The sequence below is a fragment of the Eptesicus fuscus genome, chromosome 22, assembly GCF_027574615.1.
Source record: "Eptesicus fuscus isolate TK198812 chromosome 22, DD_ASM_mEF_20220401, whole genome shotgun sequence".
Lineage (NCBI taxonomy): Eukaryota > Metazoa > Chordata > Mammalia > Chiroptera > Vespertilionidae > Eptesicus > Eptesicus fuscus.
In genome coordinates this window covers 26,539,417-26,567,394 of record NC_072494.1, presented here as the reverse complement: position 1 = coordinate 26,567,394, position 27,978 = coordinate 26,539,417, and the positions used below count along the sequence as shown (strand labels likewise).

General features: G+C 39.1%; 1 protein-coding gene and 1 pseudogene across 2 annotated transcripts; both read right to left on the bottom strand.

Moving 5' to 3' along the window:
- Window positions 1–40: 40 nt before the first annotated feature.
- On the bottom strand, window positions 41–27,940 carry RNF2 (ring finger protein 2). 2 transcript variants are annotated; one of them, XM_054711531.1, is made up of 7 exons: window positions 27,710–27,940; window positions 9,173–9,261; window positions 5,118–5,278; window positions 3,861–4,076; window positions 1,612–1,884; window positions 667–838; window positions 41–234 (listed from the first exon to the last, which is right to left on the bottom strand). In XM_054711531.1, the coding sequence occupies exons 2-7, from the start codon at window positions 9,257–9,259 to the stop codon at window positions 133–135; spliced, it is 1,011 nt and encodes a 336-aa protein (XP_054567506.1). In that variant the 5' UTR covers window positions 9,260–9,261; window positions 27,710–27,940; the 3' UTR covers window positions 41–132. The 2 variants fall into 2 exon arrangements, with proteins under 2 accessions (XP_054567506.1, XP_054567505.1); XM_054711530.1 differs by lacking the exon at window positions 27,710–27,940 and adding an exon at window positions 26,898–26,919.
- LOC103290122 (annexin A1-like) lies at window positions 21,158–25,152 on the bottom strand (annotated as a pseudogene).
- Window positions 27,941–27,978: the final 38 nt, after the last annotated feature.

Below are 27,978 nucleotides of genomic sequence, written 5' to 3'. Positions count from 1 at the left end.
GAGGCTGGCTCAGGAAGGAAGTTGAACAACATATCCAAGATAGTGTCCATAAAAGTAATGATGATACATCTTTAATAATAAAGAAATAGGCTATAAAAAAAGTTCATTATCCAGACTGGTTTTAGTAAAAGCTCATTTGTGCTCCTTTGTGGGTGCATAATAAAGTTCCATGGGTTTGTTCACTTTCCAGTATTTCTCACTGACCAATTCCAAAGAAAAAGAGCCATTTAATACCTAAAACAACAAGAAAGAGAAAGAATTATGAAAACTCAAAGCATAGTAATAGTGAGATGGAACAAACATCTATTAAAAGTCCACCTTTAAAAAAAAAAAAACTTAGGATAAACTTCTTGTCACTTATACTATTCATAAGACATATCAAAAAGTTAACTACCCTGTTCTCTATCTCTCAGGGTGTCAGGATCCTATCCTGCGCCATTTTATTAGGCCCCACCCCACCATTTGCCACTCTCAGATGGTTAATTTGCTTCCAGTTTCAATGGCCTATTATTTTAAACTAGAGGCCCAATGCACGAAATTCATTCAAGAGGCCCTGCCCCGGCTGCTGCCGCCTCTGCCTCTGCCCCTGCCCTCGCTGCGCGGCTTCGTCTGGAAGGTCTTCCGGTCTAATTAGTAGATTACAATTTTATTATTATAGATACTCACAGTGAACTGCCCACTGGCTGTTGCTATATAAATGGTATACTGCTTCTCACTGGCTGTATCAAGGTTCATCTGGTTTGATTCTCCTTTGCTTCGAAGTTCTTCTAAAGCTAACCTCACAGCCAGATACTTGGATAAGTGATCAACGGTGGCATTACCAGAAGTCTTTATGTATCTGGAAAAATAAATCATTAGAAATTTAATTTCTAAATTAATAATGAAAGTGTACTTAGATTACAGGACTAATACATTTCTATAAAATGTAAATGTCTCTATTACTGATAAAATAGTACCAAAAATTATAATCATCTATTATCTAAAAATTCCTTATTGAAAGTATACTATCTACCAGGCCACAAAAGCATCCATAAAATGTGATATAAAATGATAAAAATCAAACAAATATACACAGTACTGAGGAAAAAGAACAAACATCTCAACCCAATGATCAAAGTTCTGCTGTCTACAGCAGCAAGAATATGACCAATTGCTTATTGTTTAAAAATTCATCAATTTTGTGGTGTTTAAGACTGAGCATAAAAGTGCTAACCTTGGGGGTTAAGTATGTTATATTCATCAATTACTCACTGAGCAAATATTTGATGTTTATCTGTACTCGATGGCAGGCAGAATGCTGAGATACAGGGTCATCCTCACCAGCAAGAATTCTGGTGTTTATTGGCACCCCAGTATCATTGTTAAGAAATTTAAGTGACCCCTTTTTCTCCCTCCTCTAAGAAGGAGGTTCAGGTCATTCCTTTCAGATATCCAAGTGTGGGTGGGAAGCATGGAGGAAGAAAACAACAACCTAGGCATCAAGAAGATCCAATGAACCCTGGCAGTCAACTGGATGGCAAATATTGCCCTTCTTTCTTATGCAAAATTGCCTTTTAACTCCCAATTAAATTTTCTGAATTCAGATTATCTAAAACTAATCCACACACTTACCTTGTCTGTGCACTGTCATCTTTTTCCATCAGTGTGGGATGAGGCCTGAACACTAACTCAATTTCACTAGCACCATCCATTACTGGATCAATTGCCACTGTTGCATTATTGTTATCAAGCTCAAGCCCAGAATCATCTGATGTTTTGGTCCGTTTGTTACTAGGCCCTGCTTCCTGATTGCTGTGTGTGGATGCATTACTACAGTGAGAACTGTCACCATTGTCTTCTGCTCCACTGCCATTTTCAATCTGTTGTTTCTTGCCTCGCTGTAGTCTAGTTAAGGAAACAAAAGGCATTGCAGAAAATGTACTTAGACATTTTTAATGAACCCCTTTGAAGCATGTTTACAGAACTTTAGAATTCTAGAAAAGTCAAGAAGATTCTAGAAAAGCCCAGTAGGGGGCATGCAGGAGGCAGCCAACAGATGTTTCTCTTTTATCAATGTTTCTATCTCTCCCTACTCCCTCTCCCTTTCCTCTCTCTAAAAAAAAAGAAAAATCAATTTAAAAAAAGGATTGTGTAACTCTTTTAAAATAAATACATTCAAAATTTAGTACTTTTAACTATATATGATGAAAGGGGGCGGGTACTAAAATATTGGGGGAGGGACTTTGTGAAGTACATTATTGTCTAATCACTATTCTGTATACCTGAAAGTAATAATGAAATAATATTGAATATAAAAAGTGATTAAAAATTTTTTTTTAATTTTAATACTTTATTTCACTTTACTAAATACAATTTCAGGTGAGTTTAATGGAGTTTTACCTCTAAGCCACTGGTTAAAGGTTGCACTTTTTTTTTTTTTTTAATAAAAACATGTATTATTGATTTCAGAGGAAGAGAGGAAGAGATAGAAACATAAATGACGAGCGAGAATCATCCATTAGCTGCCTCCTACATGTCCCCTAGAGGGGATCAAGCCAGCAACCAAGGCATGTGCCCTGACTGGGAATCCAACTGTTACCTCCTGGTTCCTGGGTCAAGGCTCAACCACTGAGCAATACTGGCCAAACCACTCCTGAAACCTTAAATACTGATGCCTAAATCCAATCAAAGATTCTGATTCAGTTGGTCTGAGGTGTTACCTGAGCCCTAGGATTTAAAAACTTTCCAAGTGACTCTGAAGTTCAGCCAAGGTGAGAACTAGATATGGATGGGACTCTATTGGCATCTCCTGCTTTGGAAAATGATGAGGCCTAAATATATTAGGAGATGTCAGAGAGAAAAAGAGAATGGGAGTGAGAAGGTGCCCAAATTATGTACGGTTTTAAAAGCCAAGGTCTTTAACCTGAATGTTAATAGAAGTTATTAGAGACTTTGAAGCAAAGGAGAATCATGATTTGACTTTCAATTTCACAGAATCACTCTGGCTGCTGTGCTGAGGATAGACTATGTTGGGAAGCTTGGAAAGTATAAAGACCACTCATGAGGATTTTTCAGTACCAAATGAAAGATAATGGTGACCTAGACCAATCTAGATAGATAGATAGATAGATAGATAGATAGATAGATAGATAGACAGAGATAGATATAGATATAGAGAGATATAGATATGTGTATGTGTACACACACACACACACACACACACACACACACACATCTGGAGTTTAGCAAGTGGAATGACAGAGCTGCCATCAACTGAAATGAGCAAGAATGAAGAAAAATAGGGAGTAAGAACAAAAAGTTAAGTACATGTCTATACATGGTAAGTTTCAGGTAAGAAATAGCTAATAACATACAAAGGGAACCAGGAAAATATGGTCTCCTGAAAGCTGGGAGAAGAAAATCATTCAGAAAAATTAATTTGTAAAATACTACTAAGTAAGATGGGGTCTGAGAATCAGCAATTAGATTTCACAATGTGGACACCACTGGTAACTTTTGATAAGAGTGATACAAGGGATTAAAGTCTGACTAGAGGGTTCAAAATGAAATGAAAAAAGTAGAGACAGTGAGCACAGACAACTCTTTTAAGAAGTTTTGCTAGAAAAAGAAGAGGAGAAATAGAATAGTAGGTAAGTGGAGGGAGAAGTGAGTATAAAAGGGTATTCAAAAGTTTTAGTGTTTTAAATGGAAACCCAGGCATATATGATACCTGGAGGCATATACCACACTTGCATGAAAATGTAATCATGCAGAACTACTATTTATTACTTTTTGTATTTTGTCTTTTTCAAAATGAAGGCTAAGTAAATTCAATATTTAATAAAGTATTCAGGAAAATGGCCACCTTCTTCCCCATATACCTGTTCATGGCCTGTATCTTCAGTCCTTCCTCAATGCTGTGACTGAGTGCTTGCTGATTATTGTGCTTATTGATCCTGGCTAATACTCTCTCTTGATGAGCTTCATACTCATCACGACTTGGATAAATTTTGCTGATGAGTGCATCAAAGTTCGGGTCTGGCCTTAGTGATCTTTTGGAAACTAGCTTTTTCCGACATGTAGGACATTCTTTATTGCTAAATAAAAAGAGAGGAAAAACAATGTAAATGATGCCAGTACCTTTAGGCTAAAGACAAAAATATCTAGCTTCCGAATAGTTACATTATCTTTATTCTAATATCTTTAAGAAGTCACAGAAATTTAAACTGATTAACCTAAACTTTATTAAAAATTTGACTAATCTTGGGTAAGCAAGATTTTTGGAAATCTCAGATACTCTGTACTACTTGTCAAGGGAAAAATTTGAATATCCCTAATGATAATTTATATATAACCATTTTAGAAATAGAAATCCATTCTTTTCCTAATATTAATTTCCCCTTTCTCATTCCCATGATATACAAGCAAAAAATCACCTATGTTAATTTATGTTATCAATTTCTTATTAAAACAATTCATAAGGATATCATTTTGTATACTTAAATAGAAAAACCATGGTTTCATAATTTCCTCAAAACAAATATGCACCCTATAAAGCTTCTGAAAAATGTATAAAATGAATTGTTTCAAAACAATGATACTCCAATAATTCAAACCTAGACTTTAGGAAAATTTCCAATTCTCAAATGAATACTTCTAGAGCAGTGGTTCTCAACCTTTCTAATGCCACGACCCTTTAATACAGTTCCTCATGTTGTGGTGACCCCCAACCATAAAATTATTTTCGATGCTACTTCATAACTGTAATTTTGCTACTGTTATGAATCGTAATGTAAATATCTGTGTTTTCCGATGGTCTTAGGCTCTACAGCAGGCGATCCTGCTAGCGATTCTCAACCTGTGGGTCACCATCCACAGGTTGAGAACCGCTGCTGAAGAGCCTAAGACCATCGGAAAACACAGATATTTACATTACAATTCATAACAGTAGCAAAATTACAGTTATGAAGTAGCATCGAAAATAATTTTATGGTTGGGGGTCAACATGAGGAACTGTATTAAAGGGTTGAGGCATTAGAAAGGTTGAGAATCACTGCTCTAGAGTATGTACTTCTCAAAACCCATAGAGCACTGTCTTGGTACAACTGAAGTGCCTAGTATAACTCATTTCAACATACCCACTTCTGAGGGCTGTGATAATGCAATCTGCACAAAAACGGTGTAAACACTCCTTTGTAGTCATGGTGTTCTTCAACATATCCAAACAAATTGGGCACATTAATTCACTGTGTAGACTTCGAGGTGAAACCACAATTTCCAAGCCATCTGTTATTGCCTCCTGTAAAAGAGGAAATTTAAATGCTTTTTAAATTCAAATGTGGATAAGTTCAAATACACAAAAGTATTGAGAATGACAAAAATGAACATCTACATACCTATCACCCAGCCACTATCACTGTCAGCTCACAGCCAATCTTGTTTCGGCTATAATGTCCCCCAATTCCCCTCATTGCTGCCACCAATGCATTATATACAAATGCTCTTATTTTAATGCTAAAGGTAATATATTAATGTATCTAAAAGACAACTAGGAGTAAATTAGCCTGGTATAATAAGAAAAAGCATTGAATTAGGAATCAAATGCCAAAGGTTTTAGTTCTAGTCATATTAACTAGTTATGTGGTTCTAAATAACTATTTAACATTGTTCGTTACTCTGCAAAATGAGGAAGTTTCTTCCGTCTTCAGAAATTACATCATTTTGATAATCTAGCCCCCCCCCCTTTTTATCAGTGGCTTCACTTTCTGAGGTTTCAGTTACCTACGGTCAACCACAGTCCGAAAATATTAAATGGAATATTCCAAAAATAAACAACTCAGAAGTTTTAAATTGTGCACTGTTCTGAGTAATGTGATGAAACCTTATGGCGTCCTGTTTCATCCCACTTGGGAGGTGAATCAGCCCTTTGTCCAGCATATCCCCACTGTATACACAAGCTACCCTTACGTTGGCAACAGAAGCCTTCTCAGTTATCAGATCAACTGTCTCAGTATCTTGAGCTGTGTTCAAGTAACCTTTATTTTACTTCCTAATGGCCCCAAAGCACAACAGTAGTGATGCTGGCAATTTAGATATGACAGAGAGAAGCTATAAAGTGCTTTCTTTAAATAAAAAGGTGAAAGTTCTCAATAACAGAAAATATCGTATCCTGAGGTTACTAAGATCTATAGTAAGAAGAAATCTTCTAGCCATGAAATTGGCTAAGTTATAAAAACTAAACTTTATCCTAGGTATGTTTGTATAGGAAAAAAACAAGGTATTTATAGTGTTTAGTACCACCTGTGGTTTCAGGCATGCACTAGGTGTCTGAGAATGTAATCTTGTGGATAAGAGAGGACTACTGTAAGTTATACATTTCATGCCATCTATTAAAAAGATTTTAAGATTCCAATACAAATATTTTCTAATTGATATGCAGTTTAACTATTTCATTTTAAAATCATTTTTTTTTTAACTTGAAAAGTCTTGATCCACAACAGCAATTTTACACAAAGTGGTCAGGTTCTCGGGCTAACTGATTTAAACCACAGTACATCTGAAGTATTTTTATTTGTCATGTCTAAAAAATGTTAGTGAGAAAATGCATTTGGAGTTCCAATGTACACATCTCCCAGCTGCAGAGAGACTAGTGACTCCTACTTCTTCTCCACCACCACTATCCACTCTTCCTACAAGGTGGCACTGAGAACAAATTACCTAGCTCAAAGGCCACCAGTACTGGCTCCTATGGAATAAGAAAAGAGATTCAGTAACTACTGAAAAGGAAGATGCAAGTAAAAATAAGGAGCTTCCCATGTTAGTGCCACTTCCTTGTTTCCACTGCCTCTCCATAGTACTTGCTTTCTCTAAAGGGTCAAAGACTGGTGACCCCACAAGGAAAGACAGAAATAACAGGTACTGTCCATAAAGAATGCAAGTAAAATATATTTATATTTATAATAATTATCACTATTATCAAGTGTCTATCATGTTTCAGCCTCACTATATAAAGCATTTTCTATATTTTATTTTACTTAGTTTTTAAAAAAATATATTTTATTGATTTTTACAGAGAGGAAGGGAGAGGGATAAAAAGTTAGAAACATCAATGAGAAAGAATCATTGATTGGATGCCTCCTGCACACCCCCTACTGGGGATGTGCCTGCAACCAAGGTACATACCCTTGATAGGAATTGAACCTGGGACCTTTCAGTCTGCAGGCCGATGCTCTATCCACTAAGCCAAACTGGTTAGGGCTATTTTACTTAGTTTTAATACATACACAAACTTCTGATTTAGGAATTATAACCTCTGATAAGGAAATAATCAAAGAGAATGATGATGACTCAGCTAGTAAGTCTGTCCTGATTAGAAAGAACTTGCCTAGCAAAATCCCAACCCTGGCTATACCCAACCATCCATGTTCTCCAGGCCTGTGCCTGTGCAGGTAGAGCAGCACTGTGGAGGTAAAATGGGGGGAATCTCACAACCAGACTGGGATCACTGAAACTTTCACCAGACTCAAATGGGTGTCCAACACGGCTCTGTAATTGGTTTCTCCAACAAACTCCTTTTTCCTTTCACTACACTATTGTACACCTTTCCTTCTATCTGCAGACCTTCTCACCTGAACATTCAATACATTACCTTACCTCAAATTTCATAATCATCTTCTTTCTTGCTATAAGGAGAAAGTATACCTCTTCCTATTGAAAATACATTCCTTCCTATGTTATCAAGTGTATCATTCTTGACTATTCTTTCTGCTCTCAGATTTTACCCAACTTTCCTCCACTAAATCAGCCTGGAGTAGTATCTCCATAGAGTTGCTACACAGAGAAATGTGAATGATGCACCTTAGAGCTGTCAAGGGCAGAGTGGAGGGAGTAGAGGGGAGTGTTGGACAAGGGAAGTGGAAGGAGTCTACACAGCTCTATCTCCTTACAAACAAAACAAAATTTAAAACTTCCCAATTCTATGTTCCCCTCCAGTGTTTGCTCCATTTCTCTGCTCTACTGCAGAGCCAAACTTTTCTGAAGAATTGCCTATGTTTTCACTTTTTCCCCCTTCAACATAGTAACACAATCAAGTGAATCTCTTAAAAAAATCACCAAGTACATATTGACAAATCTAATGTACACTTTTGTAATACTCATCTTATTCATCTTCTGAATACTGTTGAAAACAATAACTGAATCCTCCTCCTTGAAACACTTCCTCATAGATTTTGTCCCCTCTCTCTCATTTTTCCTTACTTTTCCCTGTCTCCTTAGCTGGCTCCTTGTCCATTACTTAATTTCTAAATGTTGAAGCTCCTCTAGATGAAGATCCGGGCCCTCTGCTCCTCTCTTTCTAGGTGATCTTATCTATTCACCATGCTGTAAATGTGCTGACAATCTCTAAAACTTAGTATTTAGTCCAGATCTCTAGTTAGCATCACTGCCTGTCTTATAGGCATCACAAACTTAAAATGAGTTCAGTTTTAAGTATGTTTATCTCCTTCAACCCTGCTTCCACCCCCAGTCTTCCCCATCTTTAACTTCTCAAAATAGTCTTCCCTACTTATCTCTCAAGGTATAATTCTATGGATATTTATCTGTTTAATGTCTATAAATTCTAAGAGCTGATGTTACATGTTTTATTCACCATTTCACCTAGTGCCTAGCTTAGGACCTGTAGAATATGGACTCAAATTATTTGTTGAATGAATGAATGAATGAATGGTCAATCAAACATACAAAAGTCAGTACTACTTATATGTCAACTAGTAGCCCATTTGCAGGAAGAATCCTGCAAGCGGCCACTTGCGCTGCCACCGCCGCCGCTGTTGCGGCCGCCACACCTGCACCTGCGCCGCTGCCAACCGCCCTGCCCCGCCCGGGCTTTCCCTCTGGCAGCCATCTTGCTTTCCGCTTTTCCTCCGTCTTCCTTCTAAGTTGTCTTCAGTCTTCACTCCTCCCTCCCTCAGCTCATGCAAATTAACCGCCATCTTTGTTGGGTAATTTGCATACTCGCCCTGATTGGCTGGTGGGCGTGGCTTGGGTGTAGCGAAGGTGCGGTCAATTTGCATATTACTATTTTATTAGGTAGGCTTTATTATTACTGTTAAGTTCTTCCAAGTTTTCATTTTCTAAAAATGCATCCCAATTTACATATGTATCATATTTCCCCTGTTATCTTAGTCTATATTACCTGAGGTGTTCGTTGTAATTCATATAAACTGAGTTCCCATGTTTTGCTTAATGGTTGAGTTCCATTCGTTTGCACAGCTTGAGACATTGCTAGGGATAAAAAGGAAAGAAAAAACAATTTTAGTATCTGAAAGGGAAATAAATCTCAAAAGTGATTTTTAGGAACTGTAAATCCTGATGGTAATAAAAATACCCAAAATAATTAAACACACAGAAAGTACTTGATCATTACTGAAGGTATAGAAAACTGTCTTAACCAAAACAATACTTTCTTAAAGAGGCATTGTCATGGAACTTAGAACTAAATCAGGAAAATTTCAGACTCTACAGCATGGCCTCTAGTCCAACTTTTGCCAAAGATACAAAAGCTGCTTTCTAGCACTTTAAGCTACTGGTCACTCTGTTCTTCTTAAGGAAAAACTGGTTAACCAGAACCTAACCTGCCAGAGTATTAACCAGAACCTCACTGACCTGGAGAAAGAAAATAACCAACTCTTGTGCATTCTAGCCATCTATCCCCACCTACTGGGGAAACAGGGGGAGGGGGAAAAAACTAAGAACCAAAAATTGACAGCATTATTTGTAATATAAAAAAATCATAAAAGTCTATGCATGCCTGTCAAAAGTCTATGCATGCCTATTCTTTTGACAGGCATGCATATATATAAATAGATATAGATATAGATATAGATATAGATATAGATATAGATATAGATATAGATATAGATATAGATATAGATATAGATATAGATATTGATATAGATATAGATATATAGTACAGAATACTATGTAAGCTGTATATCTGACATGGAGTTCAACAGATGGACACAACAAACATTAAGTTTTTTAAAAAGCTAGTTGTAGAGCAAAATGTTTATCATGCCTGTTTTAGAAATTAAAACAGAAATCCAAACACCTAAAGATGCTTGTGATTCTGAGTTCTGTTCACCATCTGTCAGCCACATCTGTCATTCTTCTCTTTATCAACTTGCTCATTTTCATTTTATAACCTTCACTAGCTCATCCTTCTATCTGTAACAAAAGGCTCTCTTTCCCAAAGATTTTCCCATAGCTAGCTCCTTCATGAAGTTTAACAAAATTCTTACTTTGACATTCTTTCATGTCTTCCTTCCCCCACCACCCTCCCACCGTGGCACTTTTATCTATCTTATTCTCCACAATATCCCCACTACCTTGCATTGGGCCTGGCACATAGCAACTACTTAAAACGATACTTTTTTATAAAAAGTCATGGTCATGGAACTTAGAACTAAATCAGCCAAATTTCAGACTCTACAGCAGGGGGTCCTCAAACTTTTTAAACAGGGGGCCAGTTCACTGTCCCTCAGACCATTGGAGGGCCGGACTATAGTTTTAAAAAAACTATGAACAAATTTCTATGCACACTGCACATATCTTATTTTGAAGTAAAAAAACAAAACAGCAAAAACACCCGCATGTGGCCAGCGGGCCGTAGTTTGAGGACGCCTGCTCTACAGCATGGCCTCTAGTCCAACTTTTGTCAAAAGATCTTCTTAAGCTCTGCCCTCAGGAAAAACTGGTTAACCATAACCTAACCTGCCAGGGCATTGCTGAAGAACTCAACAATGGTTATGATTAAAAGAAAGGAGCTCAAGTTAGACAATCTTAACAGTGTTTCACCTGTTTATGACTAAAAAAGTGTCACTTCAAATTATCATGGGGAAGGAAAGACAAAAGGAGGATTTATCAGTTTCTATGCATAGAGAAAATATTTTTGTGTTTCTGCATGGTTAGGGCCCGAAGCAAAAAAAAACCCCAACCAGAAAAAAAAAAACCTAAAAAACACAGAAAAACATTTGTCCCTCAGACAAGTCTTAAAACACAAAGATAACTGAACAGATAAGAGATTTATCTTCCTAGACGTATGCGTTTATATTTCAGGAGGCTGAGTCTACGGAGACATTCCAGGGGCCTGAAAGTTTAAGACCTCTCTGATATCCGGCGCTGCCCAGAAAAATTCACTTACATTCTAAAGATTGTATCCTCTTTCTCAACTAAGGAAAATGTGTTTACATTAGGGAGCAATGATTTCTCTCCCTTTCTCAGGAGGTGAGGTAACAACTACACAAGCTCCCAGATTCATATTTTTAGGTCCTTTGCCTACCAAATGAACATCTAGCTCTCACTGCATTGCTTTGGGGGTAGATGAGGGAAGGGGGTGAGAAGAACTCAGGCAAAGGGGAACTGATGCAGTTATTGCTGTAATAATAATCTATCCATCCTTGTCCCTGAAATGTTGTGTCTACTTCCAGGATAATATGAATAAATATAGCTTTTAAATATTTATCATTCTACCATACAGAATTTGGTTCCTAAAATTACCCTATAATTTAGGCTTTAAGAAGACTAACAAATTTTTTTGAAAATGAATACTGTATAGAAATTATATTCAGGACAAAAGTACATTAAGTTCCCACATACCATCTTTGAAGGGATTAAGATAATATAGGCCAGGTACATTGTTCTCTGATCATCAAGAATATTAAGGTAAAGTGTAGAGAACCTACGGTATATGGCCTTTATCCTTTGGTCAGACTTGCAATAGACCAAAGTTTCAAGACAGACCCTGGCACGTGCTGGGACATAGTGAACTCATAACTAAATTCTCAATAAGAACTTCAAGTGTACATTTTCTATAGTATGGGTGAAAGAAGAATTGATATTAAATACCACACATACAAACAAATGGGCAGGCACTGTGTTATAAAATTTTAGAAGTCTAAATTGTGCTCTTACCAGAGTGCAGCTATAAGAACGCAGCCATGAGGGAGATTCCATACTGGATAAAACTTCCCCCAAAAAAGAAGCTTTAAATATACTTATTTTGAGCTAACACCTCAGAGTTCTATGCCTGTAAATATTTACCAGTAGCTTTAATCATAAAAATTACCTGGTCTGTTCAGACTATTTGAAATACAACTACAGTCTGATATGAGTAAATTGTAAATTATACCCCCTCAAAAGAGAGTTAGGGAAATGGGGTTATTTAGCAATGTCAATTCACTGTTTGAAAAATGATTGCTATATTACTTTCTGAAGACTGCTGTAACAAACCACCACACATATGATGATTTAAAACAGAAATTTATCTCTCAGTTCTAAAGGCCAGAAATTCTAAATCAGTATCTCTAGGCCAAAATCAAGGTGCTGGCAGGGCTGCACTTCCTCAAGAGATTTTAAGGGAAACTGTTCCTTGCCTTTTCCATCTTGGAATAACTGCTGGCATTCCTGGTGTGTGGTCACATAGCCTCCTCCTTTTCTGTGGGAAGAATCTCCCTCTGCCTATCCCTTTTTTGTTTGTTTTTTTAAAATATGTTTTTATTGATTTCAGAGAGGAAAGGAGAGGGAGAGATAGAAACATCAATGATGAGAATCATTGATCGGCTGCCTCCTGCACGCCCCCTACTGGGTATCAAGCCGGAAACCTGGGCATGTGCCTTTGACCAGAATCAAACCCATGATCCTTCAGTCTGCAGACCCATGCTCTATCCACTGAGTCAAACTGGCTAGGGCTGCCTATCTCTTTAAAGGGCACATGATAACATTTAGAGCCCACCCAAATAATCCAGTACAATCTCCTTATATCAAGATTTTTAATTTAGTGACATCTGCAAAGACCTCCCTCCTCCCCCCCAATAAAGTATCATTACAGATGCCAGGGATTAGAATACAGATATTGTTTGAGGGCCTATTTTTCAGCCTACCACACTTGCCAAAAAAAAGTAAGAGTAACTTATAACCAACTCCTTACAGCCAACACTTTATGTCTTAATCCTGTATATAATTTGTTCCCTTAATTTGTTTTTTAGACTTTGAAATATATATCAGAAATACACTTTTTAAAATTAACTCTTCCAAACTTTAGCATTGTTTTCTTCTTTCATTATATTATACAATATGTGAATGATCAAATGATTTGTTCCTTAATTAAAACACTCCTTGCTTACAGGATACAGGTGTTAGCTTTTAGAAATTTATTCAAGACTAGGCAAACTAGGGAGCAATGATAAATTCTGAGTAAGCAATTCAACCGTCATCATAGCATTGCCTGCAGTATCACCCCATGAAAACCACTTGCAGCAGTTTTTAATCTGAAGTGACAGCTGTAAGACAGACACTAATTTCTGTAAACATCTAAAGACAGTGTTCTTTATTGAAAAAGTTGTCATTGTACTAAACAACTGTAATATACATCTAAATTATTTTTGCTAACCTAATAGCTTCTTTATTTAAAGATAATATAATCAACTCCTAATTGGATTGTATTTTTTCCACATCATGGAACACAGAGCAGAAACCTTTCAAAGGTGAATTACAGAGCTTCATTATCCAGTCTTAATTAAGTTTTTGAGTACTGATAACAGACTTAAGGTTTTCTAACCTCTATATAATTAAGTTATTGTTACAGGAAAAATAAATGTTCTAAGATTTTTTAAAGTACCACTTAAAATGCAGACCTAGATAATCTAGATCATCTGTGCCCTCTTATAATATTTGTCATCACTCATCACTATTTCATTCTAACACTACTCCTTCAACCCCTGTTGCACAACACACAGATACTTTCTTAATGGCCCAATACAGTCTTTCCCCAAAGCTTCATATACACCTACCAAGGTCTAATATTAGGCAACATCAGTCATATTAGCAGCAGCCTTGTTTTCCTTCTGTCCCTGTCTACCCACATTAGAAGCTAACAGACCCACAATGAAAACCAGTTGAGTAGGAAACATTTATTGAGAACTACTAAGTGATAGGAAATGAGACCCTCCAAGAATTTATTGGCTAGTGGGCCTGAACCATGTTTTCCACACAATTTGGTAAATGCTACAAAAGCACAAAAAAGTAGTCACATGGAGGAGCAGAAATCAGAAAAGGGTTTCCTAGAGAGACTCCTCCCTTGGAAGAGGAGAATTTAAGGTTAAGTGTAAGTTAACCAACTAAGGAAAGGAAAGCAGTCCAGAAGGACCAACATAGTAAGCAAAGGCACAACTCAGCATGGGGTGTTTGTGAAACTGGAAGTAGTTCACTACTAAATGAGTGAAATGTGAGAAGCTGACATAAGTCAAGCCATTTAAAAATGGAGTCAGAGCATCCATTCCAGAGGAAGTGCTTTGTAAGCCTTGAGCCTTGAACCTTTGGAATATTTGAACTAGGGGAAATAAGCTTTGGACTGGGCAAAACCAACAATGTATTACAAACAACCACTTGCAAAGCCAACAGAAAAGCAGACATTCTGAACACACAAACTGATGATTATGGATTCTCTTTTTGAAGACAGAATCAGTTACCAGCCACGTATAGCTAAAATGTTAACTCAGTTTGTTGGCACCAATAGAAATTTCTTTCGTCTATTCATGTAATTATTCCCTTCCTTTTCTAATAAAAACCCCTTGTGCTCACCCTGTAATTAGGACGTTTAGGTCTCTGCCTGAATCAGTGTTTCCAGAATTGCAATTCTTTTGATCCCAAATAAACACTTGTTGCCTCTCATTTTTGGTTTTTTATTTTTAGCTTAACAGAAAAGAGGGAGGTTGGAAGTAGAACAGAGACTGAAGAATTAAACTGTGGACCAGATTAGGGAGGCCTACTATGCCACATGCAAAGGTGTTGGGGGAAAATCCACAGTGGAATGATAAAAATCAGATTCACATTTGAAACACACAAATCAATTCCAGCAGCAGTGGAGGATGGACCTGTGGGAGCAAAATTTAGTTAAAGAACTGTGCAATAATCCAAATGAAAAATGCCTACATTTTTATAATAAGCATGAATTAGAAGAGGCAGAGCTGAAAAACACTGAGGTAAAATACATGGGATACAATAAATGAGAAAAAAGGAGAGTAAAGCCACAAGCTGCCAAGCTTGTTGCTGTCTAGTAGTCAGTACTAAAAAAAAAAAAAAAAAAAAAATCTAAAGTGAGATAGCAAAATATATTTTTAAAATTTCTATATATTTTTAAAACAGGAAATGGTATGCATGTTCTAGAAAGGGATGAGAAGCTAACTTCATTTTTTGGACTTGTTGCACATGAGGTATATGCAGGTGATCCAGAAGCATAAACACACCTGAAGCATGAAAGGTTCTGATAGGAAATTTAATATTATAGTAATCAAAACTGTAAGAGAAAAGAACATGCAGTGTGAAAAGAAAATGTAGAATAAGAATTAAAGGAAACTGGGCTTGCTAACTAAGCCACAAGTTATAGGAAGACTACTATTCAAAATTATCCCACCACATATCAGTGTTATGGATTATTTGCATTTAGCTCTAAAACAACTCATCTGTAATACTACTGGACAGAAAGAAGTCTACTGGTACATGGATGGAAATGGAGAGCGAAATAAGCCAGAAAGATAAATATCACATGATCTCACTCATATCCTATATAATTAAAGGCTAATATGCAAATTGACCAAACGGCGAAACGACTGGTCACTATGACACACACTGACCACCAGGGGGCAGATGCTCAACACAGGAGCTGCCCCCTGGTGGTCAGTGTGCTCCCACAGGGGGAGCACCGGTCAGTCAGAAGCCGGGCTCACAGCTGGCGAATACAGCGGCGATGGCGGGAGCCTCCGCGGCAGCACTAAGGATGTCCAACTGATGGCTTAGGCCCGCTCCCCATGGGCCTAAGCCGTCAGTCAGACATCCCTCAAGGGCTCCCAGACTGCAAGAGGGTGCAGGCCGGACTGAGGGACCCCCACCCCCCAGTGAACAAATTTTATGCACCAAGCCTTTAATGTGGAATATAATGAACAACATAAATTGATTAAATAAAACAGGTCCAGAGACATAGAAGCATAGAACAGACCATCCAACCTGTGGGGTGTGGGGGGTGGAGGGAGTGGGGGCCAAGCGGGGGAGAGATCAACTAAAGGACTTGTATGCATGCATATAAGCATAACCCATGGACACAGTCAGTAGAGTGGTGAGGGCGTGGGGGGGGGCGGGGACGAGTGGGGAGAGGTCAATGGGGGAAAAAGGATTCATATGTAAATACTTTAAACAATAAAGAATTTTAAAAAAGAAATCTACTGGTGAACCTCATCCTTGTGATATCAACTACTCTTCAGAAACACTATAAAAATTAAAGTATGAAATTCCTCCAAGTTTAAAATAATTTACCTATTTTATAGGATTCTGTGAAGAACATGATAGATATAATTGTTGTAATAAAAGAAACAAATCAGCCATATCCTATTCAACCTCATATCTAAAAATAAAGGAAAACTGAAGATTGTTCCTGAGGGAGAATAATCCTTAATCATAACTCACTATATGGAAGCTAAATTACTTAGGGCTATAATGTATCAATTTAAAACACACTAAAATATTCCATCTGTAAGTTTTTGGTGGCTTTCTGAATTAAGTCGCCAACTTAGTGGTAGGCTGAATAATGGGCCCCCAAAGGTGTCCACATCCTATGTTCAAAATTTGAATATGCTACCTTACATGGCAAAAAGGACTTTGCCAGTGATTAAATTCAGACTTGAGATAGGGAGGTTATCGTTGATTATCTGGGTTTGGCCCAATGTGATTACAAGGGTCCTGATAAGAGAGAAGGGGGTGTGATGAAAGGGCAGGGATAGTAGTCAAAGAGATAAATCTAAAGATGCTATGCTGCTGGCATAAAGCTGGAGAAAGAACCCATGAGCTAAGTGACGGCAGGTTCTAGAAGCTAGGAAAGGATATGATTCTCCCCTAGAGCCTCCAGAAAAAAAACAGGCCTACCAACATCTTGATTTTGATCCTATCAGTTATTGTTTAGCTCATCTCCTCTCCGCTAATGAATTTACCATGCTATCTTAACAAAGAGAAAAAATTATACATGTGAATATACATATGCTTATATAATATATATGCTTATATAATTGTGTGTGTGTATATAAAAACTCTAAAATACAAATTTAACACACCAAGCTCTGCAATAAATGTACTGCCTTATTCACGTGTAACTGTAGAGTTTACAAATTCCTTAATAAGGTTATGAAACATGAAAATAAGCATTAGGCACATTGTCTCCTCTTTTCCCTTTGCAAAGACAACACAATTTGTCACCAGGCTGACTCTTCTTTAAAAGGAGTGATCAATAAAGTTACCCCTAACAGTTTTTCTCATGTTTATACTCAGCCTTGCAAAATATCTGTTGCCACTAGGTGGAGACAATTTTGATAATAGGAATATTGGTTACTCAAATAGGAGTAGCCACAAAGTTTCTACAAATACATGCACGTGGTAAAAAAGCTCTGCTTCTAAATTCTTGGGTGAACTAGGGCTAACCACTTTATCAGAGGATCCCGTTTCCTTCTTTGTAAATAAAATTTACATTAAGTAGCATCAAGTGCCCTTCTTAGCTCTAATATTTTGTGGATCAAAAGCTTGCTATAAAAAAGATCCTTACCTCTACAATGCCTAAAGATGATCCTTTCTCTTGACCTAAGAAAGTCTACCATTAGCAACTTCTTTTAACTTGAATACTTCAATCAAACACAACCAGTCATTCATTTCCTCCAATCTTTTCTTTTCAAAATAAGAGGCATATTGTGTATTAAAGTTCAAACATCTATCGTTCACAGCCAAGGGTTTCTGCACTTTGTCTTCAAGAAAACTGCTGAAACTATACATCTCCACATCCATCTGGCTTGTTTGCATATATCCTATATAATAAGAGAGAAATATGCTAATTATCCATTATGCTGTGAGGCATAACGACCGACCACGTAACAACTGGATCACGGATCTGCAAGAGGCTGGGGCATCGAACTACAAGCAGGCAGCAGAGAGCTACAGGAGGGGGCAGAGTAGCAAGCTATGAGGGGGGCAGGGAGCTACAGGAGGGCGGGGCAGCAGGCGGAGAGCTATAGAAGGGCGGCAGAGAGCTACTGGCGCACGGATTCGTGCACAGGGCTACTAGTATTTTAAATAAGTTAGCTATAGATCTTTTTCTGAACTGGTATACTGATGCTAGAGAATGTACATCTGGGAGTGGGAGTTGTTTCTTTTGTGTCTCCATTTTTTTGGTACCATTTGGTTAGAACGATCTATTTTTGTTGATTTCCTGAATTCTAACTCATCTGTCTCTCTGACAAGACATTCCTTACACTGGTGCTTTACTTCTGATTCTCATCTGCCAGTCTAAATTTTGTAACTTCTAAGACTGTCTTAGTCCCTGCTTGCACAAGGGGTTTCTAATATATTGCCAGTCCTAGGAAATCTATATATATAAAAGCCTAAGTGACCATCTGACCAGTACTATGATGTGCACTGACCACCAGGGGGCAGACACTCAATACAGGAGCTGCCAAGCTGCGGTGACTTGGAAGCTGCAGTTCTCAGGTGACACACCGGAACCAGAGGAGGGAGCCTGATTCCGGGATGTGTCACCCGAGAACTGCTCTCTCACAATCTGGGACTCCTCAGGAGATGTCTGAGAACCAGTTTCGGCCCGATCCCCACAGGCCAGGCCGAGGGACCCCAACGGTGCACGAATCCCTGCACCGGGCCTCTAGTGTTATTAATAATAGGTAACTTTTGCCCAGCTGATGTAGCTCAGTGGTTGAGTGTCCACCCAGGAACAGGAGATCATAGTTCAATTCCCAGTTAGGGCACATGCCAGGGTTGCGGGCTCAATCCCCAGTAGTGGACATGCAGGAGGCAGCTGATCAATGATCCTCTCTCACCACTGATGTTTCCATCTCTTTCTTTCCTCTCTGAAATTTTGCTTAATCCTAATAACCCTATGAAGTAGGTACTAGAATTGCTCTCATTTAACAAATAAGGAATCAAGCCAAAATATAAATAAATAAATAAGCAACTCGTTTCAAGGTCTCATAGTAAAGGTCAGAGGCAAAACTCAAACGCAGGTCTGTTTGACTAAGAAGGCCATGCCCTTAGCCACTGCACCAAACATACAATTATTATTACTACTACAATAATGCCATTAGCATAGAGACATTTGCTGCAACATCAACAACATAACATTGCTTCAATCGTTAAAAGTAGTAATTATTAATACCATATCCAATGACTAGTAATACTTATAAAGTAAAGTGATGAGAGAAACCACTAATTTGCATCTATGCTACAATTACAGCTATGAAAAGTTATGTTCTAGAAGGTAAAAATTGTTTGGAGTTTGTGGAGAGGCAAGGTTCCCTCCATTTTTCAACTCCTATTATTATTATTACTGTATTACAATAAGCACAGATTTTAACAAAGAGTTTTAAGACAACAACAGATAAGAACAGAAGAGTGAAGAATGTGTTTCTAGTGTCCCTCTGTCACATGGGATAGATTTTCTCTTGTAAAAAAAAGGAAAACAACTACTATGGGGAATAGTAGCAGTAAGACTGGGATTCAATCCCAAAATGTGAACTAATTTAATCTTTTTTTTTTCTCTTCAGGAGTTTCTTGTCACCTGGTTTCTGCAACTCAGATCAAAAGTTTAAAACTGGAAAAGCAGCTTCTTCAATTTCGAAAGACAGGGTACTAAAAGAAGCATGAAAATGGAAACAAAAACTTTAAGGATAAAAAGAAATCTTACAGCTCTGATAAATCTAAAGATTAGCATAATTTTAGTTTTATGAAAGCTGCAAAAATTTGGCATAGCTCATATATACTAGAAATCAACATGACTTTGGTGAGTCAATATATGTAAACCTCTTTATAAAAAGAGCATGTTTTAGGTGATATATATATTTTAAAATGTATACTAATTGCTAATAATACCTGCCCTTATGGACATCCAGATCTTATTAGCAATGAAAATATTTCAATATATACATATATTTATATAACAAAAACAACAAAAACTTTGGGCTATAATATATCAATTCAAAACAAATGGAATCAAACTAAAAAGCTTTTACAGAGCAAAGGAAACCATCAACAAAAAGAAAAGGCAACCTACTGACTGAAGAAAATAACTTTAAATCATATATATAACAAGGGGCTAATATCCAAAATATGTAAAGAACTCATATAACTCAACGGACCATTTTCCAAAGACATACAAATGGCCAACAAGTACATAAAAAGATGCTCAAATCATCATGGAAATGCAAATCAAACCACAAAGAGATATCACCTCAAACCTAATGGGGGAGGGAATACTACACTATAAACAGACTTGGGAAAAGTAGGATTAAAGAACATCCACTTCTCCCATACATCATTTTCACCCCAACAACTTTCCATTCTTTTTCTTTTTTTAAATATATTTTTATTGATTTCAGAGGAATGGAGAGGGAGAGAGAGATAGAAACATCAAGGATGAGAATCACTGATTGGCTGCCTCTTGCATACTGCCTAGTGGGGATTGAGCCTGCAACACAGGTCTGTGCACTTGACCAGAATCGAACCCGGGACTATTTGGTCCACAGGGCAACACCCTACCCACTGAGCCAAACCAGCTAGGGCCCAACAACTTTCTTCTAAATATTAAAAATAAAAAATTTGGAAGTAGACACAAAACTATCCCCAGGATCCATGTCATAAAGCATTCAATCTGTCTCCACATACAGCCCTTATATTGATAATGTGCTTTGCTCTTTACAAAACCTCTTTACCTACATCACCTCTTATGTCTTTACAAATAACCAGTAAGGTAAGCAAAGGTATTTCTTTTTATTTTCCTGTAAAAACATTTTATTTTCTGTTACATAAACAGCTTTCTCAGGTAATGTTACTAGAACCACCTGTTTATGGGGTTTTATAGCTTGGGGTATATTTTTTAAGTAAGCCTATCTTAAAAGCCTATCTTACTTAAAAGTAAGCCTATCTTTTATATACAAAGTTGTAATATAAAAATGATTTATAGGCTATAGTTGTCAGAAAGCAGTTAGACTAACACTGCTGAAAAACTTTCCTATTTAAGTCTATAATATGGAATGAAAATAGTTACATGATTTTAAAAATCTTCTGATCATCAAGGGAATGTTTACTGTCCTCCAAAGAGAGCCACAAGAACTTTTTCATAATCTCCTTTGGTTTCATCCAGGATGACTTGGCAGAGAGAGATACTATACAACTTCTGATAGCATGTTTTGGTATCATTCATGTCAATTTCAAAACAGGAAACCATAATCCTGACCAATGTCTCATGACATGTTCCAACACCTTTCATGGCTTGATGAAGCTTCTCAGCAAGAACATTGTATGGTTTCTGACACATTTCCAAGTAGTTGTAAAGCAATTCTTTTTTAAAAACAAAATATGTTTTTATTGTTTTTTAGAGCAAGAGGAAAGGAGAGGGGGAGAGAGAGAAAAAAGTATCCATCAGTTGCCTCACATATACATCCGGACCAGGGATTAAACTGGCAACCCAGTATGTGTCCTGAGTGGAAATGGAACCAGCGACCTTTCGGTGCACAAGACAACACTCAACCAACTAAGCCACACTAGCCAGGGCTGTAAAGCAATTCTTGGCATCATCTTTCATCTCCAGTTCCAGAACTTTGTTCATCATGCTGACTGTATTTGGTGTACTTCTGAAACACTCTGCAAAGGTGGGGATAGCTTCTGGTGGTAAGAATGGTATTAAACACATTCACATCCGTCCCTTTTCTCCTTTCTCCTGTTTCATATCATGCACTGGCATCTGAATCAGCTAAGTCCTCATTTATGCCAAGATCCTCAGCTTAGTCATCCTTAACAAGAGAATGCAAAGCCTTTAATAATACCCAGATGTGTCTGAGGCGATGTCTTTAGCCAGTTCTCTTTTCAATACTTCTCTATAGAAGGACTAACTTCTGTTAGTCCTTGATGCCAAAATTTCATTCCGAGTGTCTTAATCAGTTCCAAACCCTTCATGGCAGCAGGGAATTCATCAGTATCCAACTGGGCTGGAGTTTTTTAGAGCCAAAGCAACTTCCTTGAGATGACCTGTGAGGGCTTTCTTCAGAGATTCATCCAGAGGCTTTCCTTTTTCCTGGAGATATGCTGCTTCGACCTGTGGATGCTGTGCTGTGCGTTGTTTCTGTTAGTTAGAATGTCGATGATGACTGCTTCATCCACCAGGTGTGGTGTTGTTTTTCTTTTAACAGAAAAGCCAACATTCTTGCTAGTAGTAGAACCAGACCTAGAAATCAAGTCTCCTACCTTCTACTATACTCAACACTACACCTTCTGTAATGTAGTAAAGGCGTCTATAAAATGTTTGGCTAGATTCCAAGACAAACGTCCCAGACTGAATTAGACTCTATATAGTAAATAGTATAAACAGTGAGGGTTAATGCAATTACTGGCATAGAAGCATACATCTTTTTTAAAGTGAAAAATCGATTGGTTTTAAGTTAAATCAGCATAATGTGTGTATACAGGCGGGAAGCAAGCAGGACACGTCTAAAAAGAAATCAAAATGAAGTACTTAAGTTAGAACAGTCTACAATAGTTAATGGAGGTAGTGGTAATTAATACAGGGAGTAGGAAAAAAGGAGATAAAGAGTAGACAACTACAAAGAACAATGTAAAAGGAAACTACATGATGTTTCCAATTTTAGGAAATAAAATGAGGGACTTCTGTCTTTTCTTTCCCCCCAGAAATAACTGTGAGATTTTAGAAGATTAGGCTATAATAAAAGAGGTAGAAGATTTTAGTTAGTCATCAAATGAAATCCCATGCCCTAGCCCCGTGGTCGGCAAACTGCGGCTCTCGAGCCACATGCGGCTCTTTGGCCCCTTGAGTGTGGCTCTTCCACAAAATACCACCGCCTAGGCGAGTCTATTTTGAAGAGTGGCATTAGAAGAAGTTTAAGTTTAAAAATTTTGGCTCTCAAAAGAAATTTCAATCGTTGTACTGTTGATATTTGGCTCTGCTGACTAAAGAGTTTGCCGACCACTGCCCTAGCCAATTTGGCTCAGTAGTGTGTCAGCCTGTGGACTGAAGGGTCCCGGGTTCGATTCCGGTCAAGGGCACGTACCTTGGTTGCAGATTCCCCAACCCTGTTCCGGGTTCGCGCAGGAGGCAACCAATCAATATTTCTCACAGTGATGTTTCTCTCTCTCTAAAAAATCAATGGAGCCCTGGCTGGTTTGGCTCAGTGGATAGAGCGTCGGCCTGCGGACTTAAGGGTCCTGGGTTCGATTCCGGTCAAGGGCACATGCCTGGGTTGGAGGCTCGATTCCCAGTAGGGGGCGTGCAGGAAGCAGCCGATCAATGATTCTCTCTCATCATTGATATTTCTATCTCTCTCCCTCTCCCTTCCTCTCTGAAACTAATAAATATATATTTAAAAAATAAAAAAAGCAATCACTCATCTGTTACTGCATTTAACACACTGTACTGTCATTTATTTGTCATCCCCACTCAGACTGTAAATCCCCCAAGGACAGAGACCATGTTCATTTTTCTATACATAATCATTAGCATAGGGACAGCCACACATGATAATCAATAAATGTTTTTTGAACAGGCAAGGTAAGGACAGGATTCCCTATTTAACCTAGTCTATCTGTGCAGGTTTACTCACTGATTCTCAACTTCAAAACTACCACGCTAGCCTCTGATCCATGGTGCTGGAGCTGAGACTGTGCAACTATCCTAAGCTACTCTTCTGCCAGGGAGCTGCTTGTTAGGCTTTGCCAATAGAGGAATTAAATGAAGATTTGAAAGGAAGATGAGGGGTGAAGGGACTTCTTACAATTGCTGACAGCAGCAACTGGTTCCAGCCCCCAGCTTCTTTCTGTACTCCCAGAACTAGCCATATCAGCAGCTCAACACTGACCTCCTCGAAAGTTCAGAACCAGGCCCATGGAATCTTTTCTCTGAGCTCTTAGGTTGACTAATGTAATGTTCTCTTTTCGTTCTTACACCCATCTAACCAACTCCCTATATTAAATCACCACTGCTGAAATTCCTATTGAAGTTTCTGTTTTCTTTACTGGACACCATTACTGGACACCAAATACATTATTAAACACAGTGATTCTAACTGTTCTCCGAGATACCCTCTTGCTACTTCAATGAAGGATAAAGAAAGTTTGGAGTTATTCCTATAGATAAAAATTCCAAGCATGCACACCCACCTCTTTTTACTACAGACACAGCCTAGAGAAAATGGGAGACGGTAGACCTGATCTCAGTTCCCACAAGCCTCCCCTAGTATGAGCATTATATCATTCTCAATGTGATAGTTATATTTAAAAACTTTTTTTTTTTTTTTTTTTGCTGTTCATCATGGCCTCTAAATGCAAGCTAACTACTTCATCTAGTGTTCAACAAAAGAAACAACATTCTGTTCCAACACTAAAACTGAGCTGAACTTATAGGTATGTTGTTCTCCCTTCTTAAGGGATTTTTAAGCATAATTTTTTACTACATGTGATTTTCATTTTATTGACTTTAGAATTTAACCTCTTCATAATACGCAACTCCACACTTTAGCAGAAACAAAAAGAAATCCCTCTCACAGGAGTCCACAATCAACACATCTTTTGAAAACAAATGATCAAAATGCTTTGATATTTTAATGACATGCTTAAATAAGATGACTTCATTAAACAATTTATTCTGAGGTTAATAACAAAAATAATGTCATTATTGTACTTAAACTGATTTTTTAAATTATGACAAAATGGAGATATGTAGAAGCAGCGCACATGTTGTTAACGCATTCTCTAAATGAAATGGGAGAAGGCCAACTCAAGCAACAGGACTCTTTCTAAGAATGTTCAGTAATTTACGTAGGTTCTAAGCATCCAACAAGAGGTATCACTAGGCCCAGACATATATCAGTCCACTTCAGCTGCCTAATTCTGTAAGACAAAAGAGAAGTAAAAAGAATCTCAAATTTGAAAAACTATAGTCAGTTCCATGGGAGTTCCTCCACACAGCATAAAACTGATTTAACAGCCAACCTACCTCCTACCTATGGACATATGAACACCAGCTTCTATTTCAGTGCCAAGAGCTGCATACACAGTCAGCATATCCATGTAAAATCAACTAAACTGTACTTAAAAGAGACACCTGAGGACCCATGTGACATATTAGGTAGAAAAGGTAAAAAGACTGGAGGTGGGGAACATACAGGATATATGCACCTTCAGGGAATGAACAGGGTAAATGTTACTGTACCTTTGTACCCAAAATTACATGGAGATCTAAACATTCAGTAAGTTACTACGATAACAGAGATTTCAAAGACAAAAAAACAACCCAGGATATTAAATAACTGGTGTCTGATGACAATGTATGTCTCCCACAGCATGTATAATAAACAATATTAATTGAAAATCAAGCATAGATCTGTATGTGTGCAGAATATACATAATCTCATGGTATTTTTCTTTTTTTAAAAATCGCAAACTGTAATGCATTGTTTAATTTCTCCAGATTTAATAAATGAGGCGCTACAACATTATGCGGTGCTTTAAGTCATACTAGAAATGCTGTCATAATTTTAATAAAGTGCTTTTTAATGTTAACTCACTTCTCTTGGCTGGAAAGAATTACGCTTCTTTGCTAATGTATAGAAATGAAACTGTCACTGAAACATCTGGTTATATATTATTCATTAGACATATATCACCTTTATCCAACGACTGCATAATATAAACACAAATCATGAATAAATCAGATTAAAGAGATAAGACCTGACATCCAAAGATGTTTGCTGACCTGCTCTATATTTCTATCCATACAAACCAGGGACCTAGCTGTCTGAGTGCTCCTCACAAGCACGAGAAAACTAAAAATTCTCAATGTCTGCATTGTCTGCATTATGTTAGCGGTTCTAATTTGAAATTTTTTTTATGCAGCACATTTAAGGACCATCAGCATATTTTTCAAAAGCTCAAAGGGGACTAGCCTACTCAGGCACTTTTCCTTCATAAAAATCTCCATTTCACTCCCACACCTATTATTAATTAACCTCCAACGTGGACTCCACAAGGGTACCTGAAGGAAATAACCCAAATCCCTAGAAGTTGAGAGGCCGTATTTGCTGTGCTATCCCTGAAAAAATGGAGTCTTCTAGAACAACCAATTATTTTACTAAAAAGTGCGTTCGGTGTACAATCAGGATTTTAAAAGATACCTGTTGATTGTGACACAAGTAGAAACGCCATGGGGGGGGGGGGGTGTCAGGGAATAACCGAATCATGTTGCTGCCATTTAAATTCTTTATAAACCAAAGGATCATTTTAAGGACCAAGATCTAACACCAATCTAAGCTGTTAAAATATTCACCAACTAGACCCTAAGGCAAGTGAGGAAAGTAGATTACCTAACCCATTACACTAGTGAGTTTCAGCTCATCTCCTCTCGGAACTACCAAAAGTAGATTATGTAATGCAAACCACTCACAAACTAGTTTCCAACAACATGATTCTCAGGCTGAAAACAGTGACACCAGGTCTCGACTTGAGTTTTTTTTTTTTTTTAAAAAAAGAAGCAAAGCACAGTATTCAAGTAACTGAATGCAAACCTATCCATTTCCACAGCAGAATTTCTTGACACCCCTCAAGGAAACCTGACGTTTTCAGACATCCAGGCACACATTCTCGAAAACTTCTGACAGCCATAAAGTAGAGGACTCCCCCCTCCCCAAAAAATAAAAAATAAATAATAAAAATAAAAAGCTTCAAGGAGATAAGCCATTGATTAGGATTACGGCCTTAGCGGGCAGATAACGGGAATGAACCTCAAAAAGCTGGTGACTGATTTTCACTAACCGCACCTCCGGGCATAGGGGAGGCGACTTCGGAAGGAGGGAAAATTATTCTGACAACCGGGTCGAGGGCTCCCCGACGACACCGGGTACCCAAGAGCTGCGCGTCAACGACAGGATTCGAACCCCGAAGCTGCCAGCAGAAACACACGGAGACACCCCCTCCCCCCCCCCCCCCCACCCCACGACTCATCGGGGTCAACCTGGCGATTTAGAAAACAGCACCAGATCCTCCCGGGCGGGCGGTCGGCGGGCGGCACCCCAGGCGTGTTCTCACCAAGAGGATTCTCCCCGCAGCCGGGGGGGGGAACCCCGACGCCGAGGAGCGCCTCCCCGTACCCCGCCGACTCCGGCACCCCCGGGGGAAAGGGCTACTCGCACAAAGCGCCCCCACCCCGCCCCGCCACGCCACACGGGTTGGACGCTCACTCCCGGGCTGCGAGGGGGCAAGCCCGGAGAAACCCCCCGCATTCCACGCCTTTTCGCCTCCGGGAAGGGGCCGCGGAGAGGGCTGGGGCCCCGCCGCCGGGGAGGAGCCGGCGCGGGGGGTTCGCGGCCGAGGAAGGAATCCCGGAGCCTCGCCCGCGGGGTCCTCCGCGAGCCCGACTCACCACCCCCCGCCAAGACCCTGGAAGACTCGGGAACAATGAGAAGCCGCCTTCCCCGCCCCGAGAGCGGCCGGGGGCGGCGACGCCATCTCCCCTCACACCCCCGCGGACACACACCCCCGGCCCTGGCCGCCCGCAGCCGCCCGCAGCCTGGCCCGGCCCGCCCGCCCGCCTCCCCTTCGCCGTCGCCCGCCCGCCGCCCGCCGCACTCACCGGCTCGTGTCCCAGCCCGGACTCCGCTGCCCGCGGCCGGAGCGAGACTCGGGTCCAAGCCGCCGCGGCCGCCGGCGCCGCCGCACAATATGGCGAGCCTGGGCTTCCGCAATGGAGCTCGGGAACTACAACAGGGGCCGCTCAATATTCATGAGAGACCGAGGGGAAGCCGGCTGGGCCAGCGCTGCGGGGAGGGCGGGAAGGAGCGAGCGAGGGGGCGGAGGCGCGGGACGGGGACGGGGACGGGGACGGAGACGTGCTGGCGCGGG